This window comes from Schistocerca serialis, chromosome 2, assembly GCF_023864345.2.
Source record: "Schistocerca serialis cubense isolate TAMUIC-IGC-003099 chromosome 2, iqSchSeri2.2, whole genome shotgun sequence".
NCBI lineage: Eukaryota > Metazoa > Arthropoda > Insecta > Orthoptera > Acrididae > Schistocerca > Schistocerca serialis.
Window position 1 is genome coordinate 880,531,840 of NC_064639.1, and position 18,930 is coordinate 880,550,769.

The following is an 18,930-nucleotide window of genomic DNA, read 5'->3' on the forward strand; positions in this document are numbered from 1 at the left end:
CTCCCTGTAAAAGAATCTTAATACTAACTAAATTTAGTGGAAGGGGTTCAAGGCTTTCCTATTTTTAGTTAGCTGGTAAAATAGCGTCGAAAAAGCAGTTAAGTTTACCATTGGAAATTTTATTCTACTCACAAAACATTGTTTATAATTTGCACTTTGATAAAATGAAATATGTTAATACAGGATGATAAAAACCAATTGCGTTCAACAAAAATGTGAACGAATATTCCCCAAGTGGGTTTCCAAGTTCTACAATGCATCGAAGGATGACCTTTGCCATATCACATCTGTAATCTAGGTTTAAATTCAGTTTCATAAAAGAGAAAACTATCAAAATGGTCTACAGTGATCCACAGTTATCTTTAATTACTTATCTAACTTGTCGTAAATTACAGTGGCTGATGTGGCTTCTCAATAATTATATAACAGAAAAATCATCGCGTTTCAGATTTTAACTTACGTAACAAATGTGAATACCATGAGCTTCAAGTGATGATCGACACTAGTATTACGCCAAAAGGCGATGTAACAGACGAGACTTCTGCAGTTCTGAGTGAAGCCTTATGCGCTCAAAAATGCGGCATTTTGTGCGTTCATTACCTTGTCGGTGTTCGTCAGGTGGCGGCGGACGGCGCAGCTCCATACAGCTCTCTGTCTCGGAAGCAACTCTCCACTAACTTCTCCATACTACAATTTACCGAAGTTGGTTTAAAAAAAAACTATCTGGCTCTGTTTTCATCTGACAAATCAGGGTCTCAATGTTAATCTTAAGCTCTGCCTACAAAAATTCTGTCTATCCAATGAGAAACGTTATATTTTTCGTGGTGGGGCAATGTTTTTAACGTTTGCAACGTAACAGAGACTCGAAAAAGTCTCACGCTAAAACATGCAACTGGTGTGGCCCTTTTAGTGTTATCGTAAGATCTATACTGTTCTTCTGGAGGGCTCTCGCTTTTAACAAGGGCTGGGGGTGGTCCTGGTGGTTAGCTGGCGACGTGGGTGTCCGTCCCTTATCGTAGGGCCTTCTAGGTTAACACGGTTCTGCTGTCGGCTTCTGTTCTCGTTTCTCCCCTCGGATCTGCATCTGTCTCACGGTGGGAAGGTATGACATGCATTTAGGCATTCTTGTGTTAGTCTGTGGTATTCCATTTGCTCACTCGTTACTCGTATTACTTTGGTTAATTTAATGTCACGATTTATTTGGAGCTATGTGATTTGCTTATCATGTCAGGGTTTTCATGGAAGGTGTTGGATTTGCCTGACACCTTACATATCACCACCCTTCAAACCTAATTTTTGCACTGAAGTTAGGCAATGATTGAATCGTAGTGTAAGTCAGTCAAAAATTATTCCTTTATCTAAATTTTGTTGCCTACTGTTCAGCCACATTATTCTGGTTCTATGCTAGTTTGTATTACTCAGTGATATTTCCATATTCTTCCACATTATTCTCAAAAATATGTTTATATTGACAAGAGAAGAATATTTTTATGCTATTATTATTACTGTTAATTTTTGATTATTTCCTTTCTTTATTTATGTGTGAAGTTTGTTTTTTAAGAAGTTTGTTATCGAAGGTGAGGAGTCTTTCACATCGATTTTCTTAGAAATATTTTTTTTCTCTTATAAATGTAGTAATTTAGTAAAATCTATTGCTAACACATTTTCAAATTTTATGTACAAGTAAATTGTTTTTGTTTCTAGACACTCATTTCAACATTGTTACACTAACAAATAAGAATTATTTCCAAGAATTGCTTTGACAAAGAAATCTACATACACAAGTATTGAGATATTATCCTAACAAATGGTACAAATGTAAAAAAAAAGGGAAAACATCCAACAAGATAATTTTTTTATTCTTTGTTTTTATAAGGAGAAACTAAATAAAATATAGTTATTCTTTTATTATTATGAGGAGAAAGTAAGTGGCATATAGTTTTAGTGTTTATTATGCCTTACTTTTGATCTTTATATACTGTCCATTTAAGAACTAATGACTTATTTTTATCGATAGTCTATTTTTTACTTAAGTCCATAGTAAATGACTAGTATTTTATAGTTTATTAGGTGTCTGGTGTGCTTAACTTATTTAGTTTTTCACACGTTTCTTTTGCACAATTCCTACATCACATAATTTGATCTCACACATTCACACAATCCTATGAATGTTTAAGCTTGAGGTTGGCGAATGATTTTGCACGAAGATGATGGACTTGAGCAAGATGGATGTGGGCAAGTATTTGACGTACAGCTTCGTTCGTCGTTCCTTGTTGGCTTTGCAAGTGTGTGTTGCTGTTGTGGAGGTCCCGTAATGGAATGGAGCTGTGAGTGCAGAATCTCGTGGTTTACTGGCTTTGTATGCGTGAAAGTCATCGTTATGTGTCGCTGAAAACAGTCGTTTTCCGTTGTAATACTTCGCAGACGACTAGTTTACAATAGGATAGGGATTTGGGAAGGTATGTCGTCTATTCTTCACCCGTCTTGTTTCTTGGTCTCAATCTTGCGAATCTTCAACTTCTGTTCTTCCTGCTTTCTCTGCTTCTTACTTGATTCTTGGTTCTTCTCTGGGCAGGATATGGAAATATTTATTGATAACTAGTCCCTTTGAAGTTCTCCTCTTAGTAACAGTTTGATAAATTGTTTGGGATTGTCATTTTTACTTTGTGGAAGTTTTCTTCAGTTTCGTGCATCAGCGTGCTGTTGAATAACAGTAGTGTGACTTTTACACATATTATTTTTTTGCCAGTGGTGGCTTGCCCAAGCGGTCTTCTCGTCAGGCCATTTTTTGCTCGCTCCACTGATTCAGGGTGTTCCAAGACCCTCTTGGCGTTCCTTGTTCCACCACTCTGTGGTTCCGTGTTCTGTCTCAGCAGGATTCCGCCACTCTGTGGTTCAGCAGATTTACTGTCCACTTCAGCTACAAGGGCCCTCTGTTGGTCTCGCTGTCCTTTCCTGTCTCTCGATGCTTCTGCTTTGTAGGAATTGTGTCTTGCTAATTACGTCCTTTTCTTTCTTGATACTTCTCGCATTGCAACTTGTGGGTCGTTGCACCTGGTCTTTGCTGGAGTTTTTACAATGGTTCTTACAAAAAGTTTTACTTATAATCATCCAACATATGTCTAGTACCTACATTGTTTTACGCCTTCTTAAAAAGCTTCACAAATTTTGGTACCCTTTCCATGTTACAATTCTAAGATATTTTGAGTCTTAGCTTCTACAAGAATCCTCAAATTCCTTTTTTATTTTTGTGTAGTGTCGTGGTGTACAGCATTAGTATTTCATGCTGTTAGACTATCTACGCTTTATCCCTTCACCTTAATCTATGGTACTATTAGTGTTATTTTTGTTTTTGTTTTTATTGAAACTACTTTCTTTTCCCCACCTTTCTCTCTCTTTATTCTTCTTTCTCCTGACGATCTTATCTGCAACATAATCTTGAAATATTGTGCTGATTATTTACCAGTAATGAAATTAATTTTCAAACTTTTTGATATGGCTCACATGGTGAAGTCCTAAGGTTTTGCCTGTTTTTGGGTTCATTAGTTCCACAGCATTATCATGAGAAATTCGGCTAATTATGACAGGTCCTTTGTATGCAGCGTAAAACTTATGTATTTTGTGTTTCTGTTTGCTGGAGAGTTGGTGTGTTTTTACAAATACTTTCTACACTTCTGAGAATGTTCTTTTAATTGCTGTTCTATCTCCTCTTTCTTTTCTTTTAATGGCTGCCTTTCTGATGTTGGAGAGTGCTGTTGCTATGACTTGTTTGTACTGTCTATGTGGTACAATAGGAAATCTAACATTTGCTCTGGTTATGTTTGGGGATTCAATATTTTTAAGTACAGTAACTGGATGTAGTAGTGTAGTGCTATGTGGCATTTCATTAATTACTTCTTGAATATGTTTAAGGTATACATCCCAAGTGATGTGTCTTTTGCCTGCATATAATCGGCAGAAAGTGCCTATGTCCTTCATAGATTCTTCTGCTGGATATACGCTAGGTTTGTACTTAGATTTGTAGATGAGTTTTATTTTGTGTTGTTTTAACGTGTTCTGCCATTGCACTGATTTGTATTGTGGGCCATTATCCGAAATTATTCGTTCCACTCGACCTACTTGTCTGAGAAAATCTTGTCTAAATGTTTTACTTATAGTAAGACCTGTTGCCTGTTTTAATGGTGTCAAAGTAACATATTTAGAAGTAAGTTCCAAAACGACAAATATGAAAATATATTCATTTTTTGTGCGTGGGATGGTCCCCATCAAATCTGTTGCAGCTATTTGTTTTAATTTTTTAGGGATTATTGGAAACATAGGTGGTTTGCTTTGGAAAGTGACGTGTTTAGCCCTCATACATTTTTTGCATTTGACTAATACTGTTCTAATTCGTCTTTCCATATTAGGAAAATGGCTTGTTTGTTTTATTTTTGAAAAGCATTTATTTGGTCCAAAGTGGCCATTACTTAAATGTGTATACCACACGGACTTATTAATTAGTTCATCTGGGACATAAACTAAACATTCATTCGTTTCAACATTTCGTCTAAAAAATAAAACATTGTTTTTTACGAGTTAGTGCTGTCGAATATCTGGAAAATCCTTACTTCTCCACTTGTGTTTGATTCCTAGTATTTCGGGATCCTTGTCCTGTTCTTTGCCTATGTTTTTCAATGCTGTCGTAATGTAGTTTTCGAAAGGTACTTGTTTCATGTAGTACAATGTAAACTGATCTTCTGCTGCTTCCAGACCTATCTTATTGGATGCACCCTGTGGACATTGTGATAAAGCATCTGCTAATACATTCGCTGGTCCTGGTATGTGTAATAGTGAAGTCAAATACTTGTACTATTAACATCCATCTGGCTAACCTCCCATGAGTTCGTTTGGCGGATAACAGATATTCTAATGCTTTGTGGTCAGTGCATACTTTAGTTTTTCTTCCGAATAGGAAGTATCGAAAACGTTGGAAGCCCCATACAATGGCGACTGCTTCCAGCTCCGTGACTGAATAGTTTTTCTCGCTTTTTGTGAGTACCTGACTGGCTAATGCAATTGTTCTATATGATCTTAGCTCTGCCTGTTTGTATTCTTGGAATAAAACAACTCCTAAACCCGTTTTCGCGCTATCAGTGGCCACACAAAAATTTTGTGTTAGATCAGGATGTGCTAAAATCGGTGCTGTTGTTAGCGCGTTTTTCACTTTTAAAAATTCTTCATTGGCTTGTTGATCCCATACCCATGGCGTGTTTTTTCCAGTCAATGCACATAGGTGTGGTGTTGCGAGAGAGTCGATCCAAATATATTTTATATAGAATCCGGTGAGACCTAGAAATCCTCTGAAAATTTTCTTATTATATGGAGTCCAGAATTCTTTGATTGCCGTTAGTTTTTCTGGGTCGGGCATTACCCCTTTCTCTGAAATTATGTGTCCTAGAAATTTTACCTCTCGCCTTCCAAATTTGGATTTTGTTATATTTACTGTGACCCCATGCTCTTTCATGATCTGTAAAAACTGATTTAACGTGTTGTTGTGATGTTCCCAAGAGGGTTTAGCTATAATCACATCATCAACATAACAATGTAATTTTTTGTAAAATTTCAGGACTGAGTATGGTATTAAATCCCCTAATAAACGCTGCTGATGATATGTTTAAACCAAATGGCAATCGTTTAAACTGGTAACATCTACCGAATACGAAATTTGCTGTAAATTTTCTACATTCTGGGCCAATTCTATTTGCCAGAAACTACTCCATAAATCAATTGATGAAAATATCTTAGTACCGTGGAAGTTTTGTATCAATTCCTCTAATTTTTCTGGGCGATCTGTCTCAGTGATTATGATTGTGTTGATCTGTGTGGAATCAGGCACTAACCTGATGCTCCCATCTCGTGTTTGTACAATATGGAGCGGGCTGTTATATGTGGAGGTAGCTGGTTCAATAATATCATCATCTAACATTTTAGATATCACCTGGAATACTTTATTCCTGTAGCTGAATGGGATTGTATAGGGTGGCACTCTAAATGGTTTGAGCTGTTTTAGTTCAAACTTGTACTTAAAGTGTTTAATACTGCCAGTCTTAGGTAAAAATACCTCTGTTTTATCTCGTAAAATACCCTCTAATTCTCTTTTACTGTGTTCCAAAATACATTGAACTTCTTGCAATTTTTCGTCGATTTCTTTATGGACTTCTAACAAGAGTTGAGGCGATTCCCCCTTTTGTGCATACCATTCTAATTCTTCATCCTCTTTATCTCGCGTCATTCTTAATTGTTTGTTTATAACTGGTATTTCTTCTAATTTTAGCTTTTGCTCAAAGAGAAGTGTGACATTCCCGAATGTTACGCTACCTTTCCCCATATCTATTATCGCTCGTCTCTCATTTAAAAAATCTGCACCTATAATCAAATCTACAGTTAGTTTAGGTATAATCACGAAGTTGGCTTCGAACTTTTGACCTTGGGACAAAAGAGTTAACCTAGTTTGTCTCGTAACTTCCGCAGCATTGTTTCTAATAGGACCTCTTACTTTAATCTTACGTGTTTTCAGAACTGGCAATTCCTCATTGGCATTACACTGCATGAATAAATTTTCTAAGATCGCAGTCAGTTCACTTCCGCTATCAATTACAATATTGACTGGGATATTCTTTACCATGGCCTTCACAATTGGCTGAATTTGAAAGGGTTGGTTCTGTTCTTCTTCTTCTTGCATCAATGAATCCTCCACTGAATCAGACATGAGTCTTTTCAGGAACTTCCTTTGTGAATTCGAACTTTCTGTAGGATAAGCTTCGACTGCTACTTCTCTCTCTTTTATTTCCTCTTCTCTATTTCTTCCTTCATTTACGTTTTCTTCAACATCCTCTACTTTTTACTCATCCTCGTCTATCTTCTCCTTCTTCGTCGCTACTTCCACATAATCGCATCTAAATGCGCTACTTATCGCTTCATAACTTCCTTCATTATATACTTTGGGTTGTGTGCCAACTAGTAACTTATTTTCACCTTCTGTCGACTGCGCATTATCTTCATTTAATTCGCTTTCCCTGGTTTCCATTTCAAATAGCTCTGCAGTACTCATTACTTCGTCCTTTCCTCCTACATTCGTTGTGCATGTCTCTGGTAATTCATCTTCCTCGTCAGTATTCTCCCAATTAATTTCATCCCAACATGATATTGTTATTGTCCTGTCTTCGTTTTCATCTGGTCCCTGCGGATTTGTTTCTTCCTTCTTCTTTTCTCGTGATAAGGTATTGGCTCTGAGCACTATGGGACTTAACAGATAAGGTATTTACTTCTCTGTTCAAGGTGCTGCAATTGTCCTGGGTCGGTGCGTCATTCTCTTTGGCATGGGCGCTTAGCTGTCAATTCGAACGTTTATCGGGGTTTGGTGGTCTTACCTCCACCTCTTCTATCTGTATTCTCTTTTCTTGTTCAGCTTGTTGATATTGGTTTCTTTGTTGATAATTTGTCGGACTATTGGTTCTCCAATACCCGTTCCGGTTGTCGTTATTCCCTCTGTAATAGTTGTTGCCGTTCCTGTGTGAATTACGGTTATTGCCGTATTATCTTTTAAATCCATAACCGGTTATTTGTTGAAATCTATTGTCGTTTCTTGGTGCGAAGTTATCTCGTGGTTCGTAATTATTGTTTCTTCGTACTGTGTCTTGTGGATTCCACTGCTTTTTGCTTTCGTTTTCACGTGCGCTTCGTCGTTTCTTGCGTCATTTTCCGAAAATATGAACTCTAGTTCCCTTAGAATACCTTTAAATGCTTCGACGCCATTGCCTCCGCGACCTACTAATGATTGCTGGTGTTTCAATGGTAACTTCATCGCGCATAATTTAATCAACTCTGCGTCACTGTATGGTACATCTAAGCATTGATTTTTCTTTGCCATTAATTCGAAAAATTTCACGGGACTCTTCTCTCCCGAATTTTCAAAATATGGGTTCTGTAATAATTCGTACTTCACTCTGTTCTGTGCATCGCTGGACCAATATCGTGAGAGAAACTTCTCTCTGAAATCTTCGTACGATCGGCATGTCGCTGCAACATTCTGCAAGGTTTCTGCGACTGTTCCTGACATGTGTGCACATATAAAGTCTAATTTGTGTGCTAGCGTCCAGTGTTCTGGTAATCCTACCCGGAATTGATAAATAAAAGTTCGTGGATGTAATGAGTTTCCTTCTCGAAATCGTCAAAATTTTCTGACTGTGAGGAAATGATCGTTGTCGTACTTCGTCATAGTTATGAAATTCGCTACTCTTCGCCATTGCTGTTTCTGATCATTTCTCCCGTCGTTCTTTCCGGTTGTGGTAGATCCATTGGATATTGTCCACTGTAACTTTCGCCTACCCTTGCATAGTATCGTTGGAGTGGTACGCAGTAATTTTCCTCCATCGGTTGTGAACGTGTAACTGAATGCATTGCACTGTACTCTTCGCGACCTGGCTTTCCATTGTCACCATTGTCAGATATTGGTTCGGTATCTTGTCTGGCTAACCTCGCTGCTTCATTGCACGATCCAAACTGTTTTGACACATGCATTTGTGATTCTGCATGTGTTTGTGGTGCCGTTTGTTCATCAAGAATTTCGAAACGTGTTTGTTGCGGTGCAGGCTGTCTGATTTCACGTATGTTATTTTCCGCCTGTGATTGGAATCGAAAATGCATGATATCTTCGTTAATTGCTTGTTTTTCCGGTGCTGTTACAGATCCGGATGTGGTTGCAGACTCAGTGCTTGTTCGATCCTGTTCACTACGCTCTTCAATGGTTTCCAACAACTCTGTTCGCAATTTCTGAAATTGTCGCTTCGTTTGCGCTTCTATTTTGACTATGCGGTTATCATATCTTTTCAGCGCTGCTTTTGTGATACGTTTGTGTAACACACTGTTTTCAACAATTTCACGCGCTGTACCTGCTGCTTATCTAGTAATTACTTTTATCTATTTCTCTAGTTTCGTGACTTCTCCCTGGGTGTTGTTACGTAATGTTTTTATCTCGTCCTGAATGTCATTACGCAATGTTTATACGTCTGCTTGTACCTTGTCAATGTCTGTTCTCAATTGATTGTCACTTGTTATTAAATTTCCTATCACTTCTCGAGATTCTTTTGCCTCGTCTTCAATATGACTTAGGTGTAAGTGAATTATTTTGTTTTGTTCTTTAATCGAACGCATTTGTCTCGTGGTTTCTGGAATATGTTTCGTCGTTTCTACATTCTGAATTTTAATTTGGTTCGTTATTTCTTTATTTTGCCTTGTCATGGTTTCAGTCATTAATTGTAATAATTCTGCCAGATCGGAGGGTCTTATTGCGTTTTCTTCCGACGTCCGACGCTCTGTGTTTTCGCCCAAGTGTTGGTTTGCAACCGATTGCATTGAACTGTAAGGTGACACGTTTCTGCTCGAATTCCTTGTACTCTGTGGTGAGGGAGCTCTGGTTACTTGTACTATGGGTTCTACGTATTCAAGACGCAAGTTAGAATCCTCATCGGCTGTCTCTCTACTTTCTTGCTCCTCTGTCGTATGCTGACCTAGGTTTTCTGTGCCTTGGCGTACATTATCCTCGTTATGGTGCGTTATCTGTCCTATTTCTCGCGATACTCCATCGTCTGTTGTACTGTCTTCCATTCTCTGTCCGTCTTCATGTTGGGTCTCTACCTCAATTCGGTCAAGGTCTCGATCTTCCATTGCTAATCTTTACGAATCCCTTATTTTCAGCTTTAAAAGCAATACACGCGCCCTACTTCGCGTCAACATGCGCTCATACGATCCGACGCGTTTCATAAACTTTTTGCACATACGACTTGACAACCCATTCACTTACTTGTTGGGTCAGAACCAACTTGTCAACGATGTATCCGCCACCTGTGCGCTTGCATTGGAGAGAAAACTTAGCAATGGAATTAATTCTAACAATATTAAAATTCATAACTTAATTATGCTATTGTCTCTGTTAGAATGTCTCACATTCTATTGAATACTTTCTTACTATCTATCACTGCAGCTACTGTTTCCGACTATATATAACTACAGGAAAAAAAATTTTGTTACAAAAATTGTTCAACAAGTTATTTTTCTGCCCTAGTTAGGCATGTGGTCGACCTTCCATCATGGTATTTTACCATCCTGGCAGGGTCGCCATTCTTTAACATTCTGCATAGTGTCTGTTGTTCTATGTCGCATCTCCCTACCACTTTTGTGCAACAATGCTCTGAGCGTGTTTCTTAGGGAATTGACTAGTTTGAACCTGGGACCTGTTGCTGGTAAGGAGACGCCAGACCACACATGACGTGTAGAGTTCAGAAGAGTTCAGTGAGACTAGCGATGATATAACCTAATACTTAATGATTTCAGCGTCAGCTCCACTGCACTCCCTGTAAAAGAATCTTAATAGTAACTAAATTTAGTGGAAGGGGTTCAAGGCTTTCCTATTTTTAGTTAGCTGGTAAAATAACGTCGAAAAAGCAGTTAAGTTTACCATTGGAAATTTTATTCTACTCACAAAACATTGTTTATAATTTGCACTTTGATAAAATGAAATATTTTAATACAGGATGATAAAAACCAACTGCGTTCAACAAAAATGTGAACGAATATTCCCTGAATGGGTTTCCAAGTTCTACATTGGATTGAAGGATGACCTACGCCATATCACATCTATAATCTAGGTTTAAATTGTTTCACAAAAGAGAAAACTATCAAAATGGTCTACAGTGACCCTCAATTATCTTTAATTACTTATCTAAGTTGTCGTAAATTACAGTGGCTGATGTGGCTTCTCAATAATTATATAACAGAAAAATCATCGCGTTTCAGATTTTAACTTACGTAGCAAATGTGAATACCATGAGCTTCAATTGATGATCGACACTAGTATTACGCCAAAAGGGGATGTAACAGACAAGACTTCTGCAGTTCTGAGTGAAGCCTTATGCGCTCAAAAATGCGGCATCACTTGCGTTCATTACCTTGTTGGTGTTCGTCAGGGGGCGGCAGCCGGCGCAGCTCCGTACAGCTCTCTGTCTCGGAAGCAACTCTGCACTAACCTCTCCATACTACAATTTACTGAAGTTGGTTTAAGAAAAAACTATCACTGTGTTTTCATCTGACAAATCAGGGTCTCAATGTTAACCTTAAGCTCCACCTACAAAAATTCTGTCTATCCAATGAGAAACGTTATACTTTTCGTGGCAGGGCGATGTTTTTAACGTTTGCAACATAACACAGATGCGAAAAAGTCTCATGCTAAAACATGCGGCTGGTGTGGCCCTTTTAGTGTTATCGTAAGATCTATACTGTTTTTCTGGAGGGCTCTACCTTTTAACATGGGCTGGGGGTGGTCCTGGTGGTTAGCTGGCGACGTGCGTGTCCGTCCCTTATCATAGGGCCTTCTAGGTTAACACGGTTCTGCTCTCGGCTTCTGTTCTCGTTTCTCTCACGGTGCGAAGGTATGACATGCATTTAGGCATTCTTGTGTTAGTCTGTGGTATTCCATTTGCTCACTTGTTACTCGTATTGCTTCGGTTAATTTAATGTCACGATTTATTTGGAGCTATGTGACATACTACTGGTTTTGCTTATCATGTCAGGGTTTTAATTGAAGTTGTTGGATTTGTCTGACACCTTACAACGTATGTAATTTTGTTTCACGCACTTCCATCCACTGTGTTGGTTCAGAGTTTGTATACTTTCACCCCAATCATATGTACTTATTGTACAATGGGTGTCGAGACATAGTATACTGTGCACATACAGATTCCAGAGACCACTTTGTCGAGGCACATATCTGCCAGCCGTCGTCATAGATTACTTGCCTAGAAAATAAAACCTGTTGTAATAACTTTTATTTCATATGAGGCTACAAAAATAGATTTTAAGGAACTGTATGATTATCATGCTCACCAGAGCGCCATTTCTGTACTTCTACATTTCCTATTTTTCCTCGAGGGATTCCCAAAGCATTGACACTAATGTGATGTATGAACCCACCAGTAACGTAGCAGCCCGCATTTGAACTGCATCGATCTCTTCTCTCTGTCCAAAGATTAGGAGTTTTAGTCACCTGTTCAGGTTTGTATCATCGTCTTATCAATTCTGCCTAGTTCTCCCTTTCATTCGACCGAAAATTAATCATTTTTGGTAGTCTTTTTTCTGTCATTCTATCAACATTTCATTCTATTCTCTTCTGTCTTCCTGTTAGCTGAAAAGGTTTAGAAATCTGTTTAAACATTTATTTTACCCATTTTATTACAACCCCTCACATATCTCATGAACTTAATCTCTGCTGCCTGTATACATAATTTCTCATTTTTGTTGTAGTCCATGATTTGAAACCATATACAAGAATAGGTAGAGCCATAACTACGTTTATGACCTGTTTCTTGTTTTCCTTTCGTAAGCCCTTCTAATTGTTCTCCAGATAGCTCGAAATTTATTAGCCTCATTGTCAATGCCTTGGTAATTCAAGTGTTCTAAAATAATTTCATTTATTATTACTTCTGAACTGACTGGATTTTCTGTCTGAAAGCCATTATCTTTGAAGTGTTTGATTATACAGCTAAACTGTAGTATGTTCGATTGTGGCTCAATTTTTATACTGCTCTTTCTACGTTATCTACCGTTTCCTTCATAATTATCTGATCATCAGCACAAATAGATTATTTAATGTTAAGCTAGATTGTATTTTATTTCCTTTCTTTCACCTTTTCAGCTTGTAACTAGGTCACCAACAGTTAAATCAATTAAATTTGGGATAGACTATACTCTTGTCAAACATGTTGGTTCATTAAAATTTCATCCAATATTTTTTAACCTGTAATTGTAACCATTTTCGAATTTTTATAGACTATAGACTCTTTATTGTATTAATAATGTGTAAGGAAAACTTTATATTTTATATTATTTTTGCAGAAAGTGTCTTTTTACCTTATCAGAGGCTTCCTCACAATCAGTACATGCTGAAAGCCTTTCTAAGCCAAATTACTGAAGTTCCTCAATAATTGGTCTTATTATGAATATGTTATCATAGCGTGAATATCCCTCCACAAAAATTCATTGCTTCTCGGACATTGATTGTTCTCATGAAATTACTGCATCAGTTATAGTTTGCAGTCTTCGATTAACAATTTTTCGATACATTTTGTATCGTGTACTTAGTAAACTTATCCATGTGCAATTAACTGAGTCTTTCCTGTTACCGTTTTTTAAATACAGAAATAACTTCAGTATGGAATAGTTCTTCTAACCCATATTCAGAAAACTGAGAAACCAAAATTCTAATCTGATTTCTCTATATTTGCTTAATACAGCATTATTTCCATCCAGGTCAGTAGCATTCCTATTTTTTGTTACATTTAGGGGCCCTTTTAGTTCATTTATGTCTATTCAAGCCACAGTGCTATTACCAGTTTTTATTTACTAATTTTCTTCATTATCTTCTTCATTCCTTAAATTTCCATAATGTCCTATGCATTGATTTTCTGTTGTTATAATAGGTATTTGCTGTATCTTAATTCATTTCATAAGTTTAAATGTTATGTCCTGTCTTCCATAAATTTCATGTTAACCATTAGCAATCTGTATGTTCCTGGATTCAGCATGATGCCTTTTTATCAACATTTTTGTACTATTTATTGCCTTTGTATATGTCCTAGGCTTCACTGGTGTTTGTAAATAGGCATTATAAGCATTTTGTTTTTCTTTAATATTGTTGGCTATTTTTTCGTTTCATGTTTTCAGACCTCTTTTCTGGTCTGATACTTCCCTTTTCCAGTTTTCCTTCAGTACTGTGTTTAGTTTCAACCATTTGTAGTTTGCATGTAAAATTTCTTGATGTAATTTCCATGTTCTTTCTTCCCATTGAAGATAAAATTTTGAGTTTTGTCCCTGTATTTTCTTTACATTGGTTTGTTTCCTCCGTTTTTTCCATATTTCAGTCTAGTAATTGGGAAGTGGAGAGAGCATTTATTATCTCTAATATTTATTTATTAGCTATTACAAAATCAATTACAGAGTGTGTGCATCTTGTGCTAAAGGTGTATTTCTCTATGTATTTCCTTCTAAAGAGTGTAATTGTAATTTTAGTTGAGTAAGCATAGAAAAATTCCTTTTAGGCCTTTTCATTAACGTCATCTAACCCAGTATGCCTACTATATCCTCTACCAGTACCTCTTCTGTTTCTGTATTTAAGTCTCCTAATGTAAAAAATGGTTTTTCCAGATTTATAAGCTTGATTTGCAGTTCGCCATAAAAGATTTCAGAAACTTGATATTGTCTTTCTTCCTCCTATGATGTGTTAATGTCCTCTACCAATTCTAAATGTAGCGTTTGCTACCCTTTCCATCATATAATCATAAAAAAAAATCTTCATTTCTTTTCCATTTACCATCTATAAGAATACCACTTTCACTCACTTCTAATTGCATTTGTTCATCTCAAGTGTAAATTAGTGAATAATTATGTAAACCGTTTGTTCCTCTGTTTCCTCTTTCTGTGATTACATCACCATTTATTTTTCTTTATTTCATATTTTCTGTATGTTCTGTTTGCTTTGCTTTAAAAACTCCACGTGTATTCCAGGTATCTATACATAAACTGTCTTTAGCACCAATTTGTTTTCTTGTACCATGGTCTTGTCGCCATCTTTGAGAACTTTCTGGCTTTTTCTTAGGAAATGATGAATTGCAATTCTTTTGCTATGGATGGGCAGCCAGAACATTGCACGCCCTCCATTCTGAAAGACTATGTGTTAAATCAGAATACATTCTCCTCGGTAGATAGCCGACCAAGCTTTAAGAGTCTTACCCCACATTTTAGTCTCTGTTTATTGAATTACAGCCGAGAAGGTTACTACTTTCGCTCTTTGAGTCATTGTAGAGAGCGCCTGGTCGCTGGTGAACCTCCTGCTTTCTCAGTCGGTGTTGGGACTGGCTACAGTGCCTATGCCTTGGAAATGTATAACACTACGTGGATACAACCTAAAGCGCACACTACTTCCCTTTATCGATTTTGGTAAATCATCATTGCAGTCTTTTATGAACTACAACTCTCTCTCAGTTGGGCCATTTACAGATTTCAGTTTAAGAACTGGTGTTGACAAAATTTTCACTTTCATGCTACTACGAAGGGTCTGGCTTAAGAAATTACTCACTAAAGTGAAACCTACTAGAAAGACACTCAAATATTATTAGAAATACACTGTTGAACCCCCTTATCGATAATTTTGGAGGCTTTTAATATTTTCTTCGCGGTGCTGTCAGTTTCCAGTTTGGATTCAAGAGAATAATGGAATCAAAGGTAGCCATGGGAACAGAACAAGAGATAGGTAGAATAAACAGAAACATTAGCCCAAAATCAGATATGGAACTGAAATAAAGGATTTCAAAAGTATTTGTGACTGGTTGTATTATTCACCAACTATCATTAACAGCCGAAAAGTGTACGAGATCCAGTTTGCATAAAATAACGTAAAGGATTTTTCGGAATTGGTAAAGACACATAAGAGGCATTGTAATCATCGATTCCATTGACCACCCTAGATCTTCTTTTCAGTCGTGGATCCGCCTATCTTCTTCAAAAAGCAACGATCTCCAAAGCATTAGCGTATGCTGTTTTGACCAGTTTCTATTCGCTTGTGATACAAAGCTTTTAATTTTGGTCTGGATTTTTCCTGCTCCTGTGGCGAGAAGCGTCAGATATCCCAACAAATCATCCGCCCTTACCTGCCCAATCTGATTTTTCGATGTACAGTTGATTAATACATTTGCAAATTGTGAACTTGTGTTTGACAAAAGGTCCTTTTCCATAGAACTGAAGAAGAAGTACTGCATGCTATGATTGCTACCTTTCTGCAAAAGTTGAAGACCACTGAGGTAGTCCACGTTAAGTTGTAAAAAGAAAAGAAAGCTTAGTCCCTACTCTTACTATCTGTGTGCGGTCCATTTACCCATCACGTCACTCGAACAAAGTGGTCTGTGTAAACAACAAGAGATTTAATTAAGCAAACTGAACGAAACAACCGGTTCGCATTAGGTACTGAACGAACTTACGATGCAAAAGTATTATTTTACAAAGTTTATTGTAGTCTTCCTTTTCTAATTATGTCTGTTTTTAAGCCGCAGGGGCACACTTTCCTTTATTCTACTGAGCCCGTATCTTATGCAGCTAATTTTCACATGAAATGGAACAAAACTGGCGAGATATCTCATGAAAAATTATCAAAAATTTTAATAAGTGCCATATAAGAACCACCATAATTTTGATTCGTTTCAGGCTTGTGTACCGTATTCAGGGTTGCATTTATGGTAAACCGGTGAAGCGCAAGTGCCATAAATGCGTGAAAAGTTGGTTACTTCATTGAAGGAATTACACTGAGCTTGCAGCTGCCGGAGCCTCTAACAACCCTACCACAACAAAGGTCAAAATTTAATGATTGTGGTGTTGCTCACGCTGCTAAATACTGCATTTTCGGGCAACAACAAAGTTATTATGTGGCAGGTGTCATTAGAGCACAGTTAATAAAGTCATTCCATGTACCAATGAATAAACTAGGCACTTACCTTTTCGTGTTTCCCACGCTGGTCTCGTTGTAAAATCATGGCTCAATCGTCGAAAATCTAGGTGGTGATGATTCCAAGCTCGGATGCAAAGAGCCCTAGGTTTTATTATGCGAAATTCGAAAGTTTTGTAGATGCGCTTCACAAACCATCCTTGAAGATTAAACCTTTGAAAGTTAGCACAATGGTGATGTAAAAATTAATCAGCACTCCGAATTTAAGTTACACTTCCATTTTATTCCTTTTGTTGCAATATCACGTCACACACAAAACATCACTTCACAATATAAAACATACTTGAAAACATCTTCCTCACTGTTAAAGTTCACATTTTATAAGCTGACTACACTATGCATCTTTTCAACATGACGTCCAAGACTTGACTTTTTCAAGGTCCGACTCTCTAACTAATAACCACGCCCAAAAATCAGAGTTACAAGTACGTTAAAGATCATAGTGACAAAAGAAAGAACACACATAAGAATAATATCATTGCAACATAAACATATCGATGTATAAATGTACCTCTACATTAATGAAATCAAATCAAAATGTTGTCTCAGAAATACGTTACCTACTTTACAGAAACTCATTAGAATATTGCTGGCATCAAGAGGTTGAGCTGAGGTGCCGTAATGGTTACGTAATTCAAGTACCATTACAAGCCCCTGACTGTTTTCCCTTCGGCAGAGACTCTGCGCCTGTACCCGCCACTGGGCTTCCTAATGCGGCAGTGTACTGTGCCGTACCAGGTGCCGGGCAGCGACCTGCGCCTGCGAGTGGGGGACGTTGTGTACGTGCCGCTGCTATCGCTGCACCGCGACCCGCGCCTCTTCCCTGAGCCGCTGCGCTTCAACCCGGAGCGCTTCAGCGGCGGCCACGCCCGCCCAGCCTACCTGCCGTTTGGCGCCGGACCAAGAACCTGTCTCGGTGAGTGACCTAGCATTACAGACAAGTCGTGGTTCATATAAGTGGACGGCAATCAATACGTATACAAAAAGGAAGAACGAATTGTTTTTGTGGAAATCGATATACACTACCGGCCATTAAAAATGCTACACCACGAAGACGACGTGCTACATACACGAAATTTAACTGGCAGGAAGAATATGCTGTGATATGCAAATGATTAGCTTTTCAGAGCATTCACACAAGGTTGGCGCCGGTGTCGACACCTACAACGTGCTGACGTGAGGAAAGTTTCCCACCGATTGCTCATACAAAAGCAGCAGTTGATCGGCGTTGCCTGTTGAAACATTGTTGTGATGCCTCGTGTAAGGAGGAGAAATGCGTACCAACATGCCTCCAACTTTGATAAAGGTCGGATTGTAGCCTATCGCGATTGCGGTTTATCGTATCGCGACAATGCTGCTCGCGTTCGTCGAGATCCAGTTACTGTTAGCAGAATATGGAATCGGCGGGTTCAGGAGGGTAATACGGACCACCGTGGTGGATGCCAACGGCCTGGTATCACTAGCAGTCGAGACGACAGGCATCTTATCCGCATGGCTGTAACGGATCGTGCAGCCACGTCTCGATCCCAGAGTTAACACATGGGGACGTTTGCAGGACAACAACCACCTGCACGAACAGTTCGAAAACGTTTGCAGCAGCATGGACTATCGGCTCGGAGACCATGGCAGCGGTTACCCTTGACGCTGCATCACAGACAGGAGCGGCAGCGATGGTGTACTCAACGACGAACCTGGGTGCGAGAATGGCAAAACGTCATTTTTTCGGATGAATCCGGGTTCTGTTTACAGCATCAAATTGGCCGCAACCGTGTTTGGCGACATCGCGGTGAACGAACATTGGAAGCGTGTATTCGTCATCGCCATACTGGCGTATCACCCGGCGTGATGGTATGGGGTGCTATTGGTTACACGTCTCGGTCACCTCTTGTTCGCATTGACGGCACTTTGAACAGTGAACGTTACATTTGAGACGTGTTACGACCCGTGGCTCTGCCCTTCATTCGATCCCTGTGAAACCCTACATTTCAGCAGGATAATGCAAGACCGCATGTTGCAGGTCCTGTACGGGCCTTTCTGGATACAGAAAATGTTGACTGCTGCCCTGGCCAGCACATTCTCCAGATGTCTCACCAACTGAAAACGTCTGGTCAATTGTGGCCGAGCAACTGGCTCGTCACAATACGCCAGTCACTACTCTTGATGAACTGTGGTATCGTGTTGAAGCTTCATGGGCAGCTGTACCTGTACACACCATCCAAGCTCTGTTTGACTTAATGCCTAGGCGTATCAAGGGCGTTATTACGGCCAGAGGAGGTTGTTCTGGGTACTGATGTCTCAGGATCTATGCACCCAAACTGCGTGAAAATGTAATGACATTTCAGTTC

General features: G+C 38.6%; 1 protein-coding gene across 1 annotated transcript in view; it reads left to right on the forward strand.

Annotated features, from left to right (window-relative positions):
• LOC126458211 (probable cytochrome P450 6a13) overlaps nt 1-18,930 on the forward strand; it is a 74,524-nt gene that overhangs the window by 46,157 nt on the left and 9,437 nt on the right. The window contains exon 5 of the mRNA XM_050095105.1: nt 17,262-17,501. Coding sequence (XP_049951062.1) covers nt 17,262-17,501 — 240 coding nt within the window. The remainder of the gene's footprint in view (nt 1-17,261; nt 17,502-18,930) is intronic.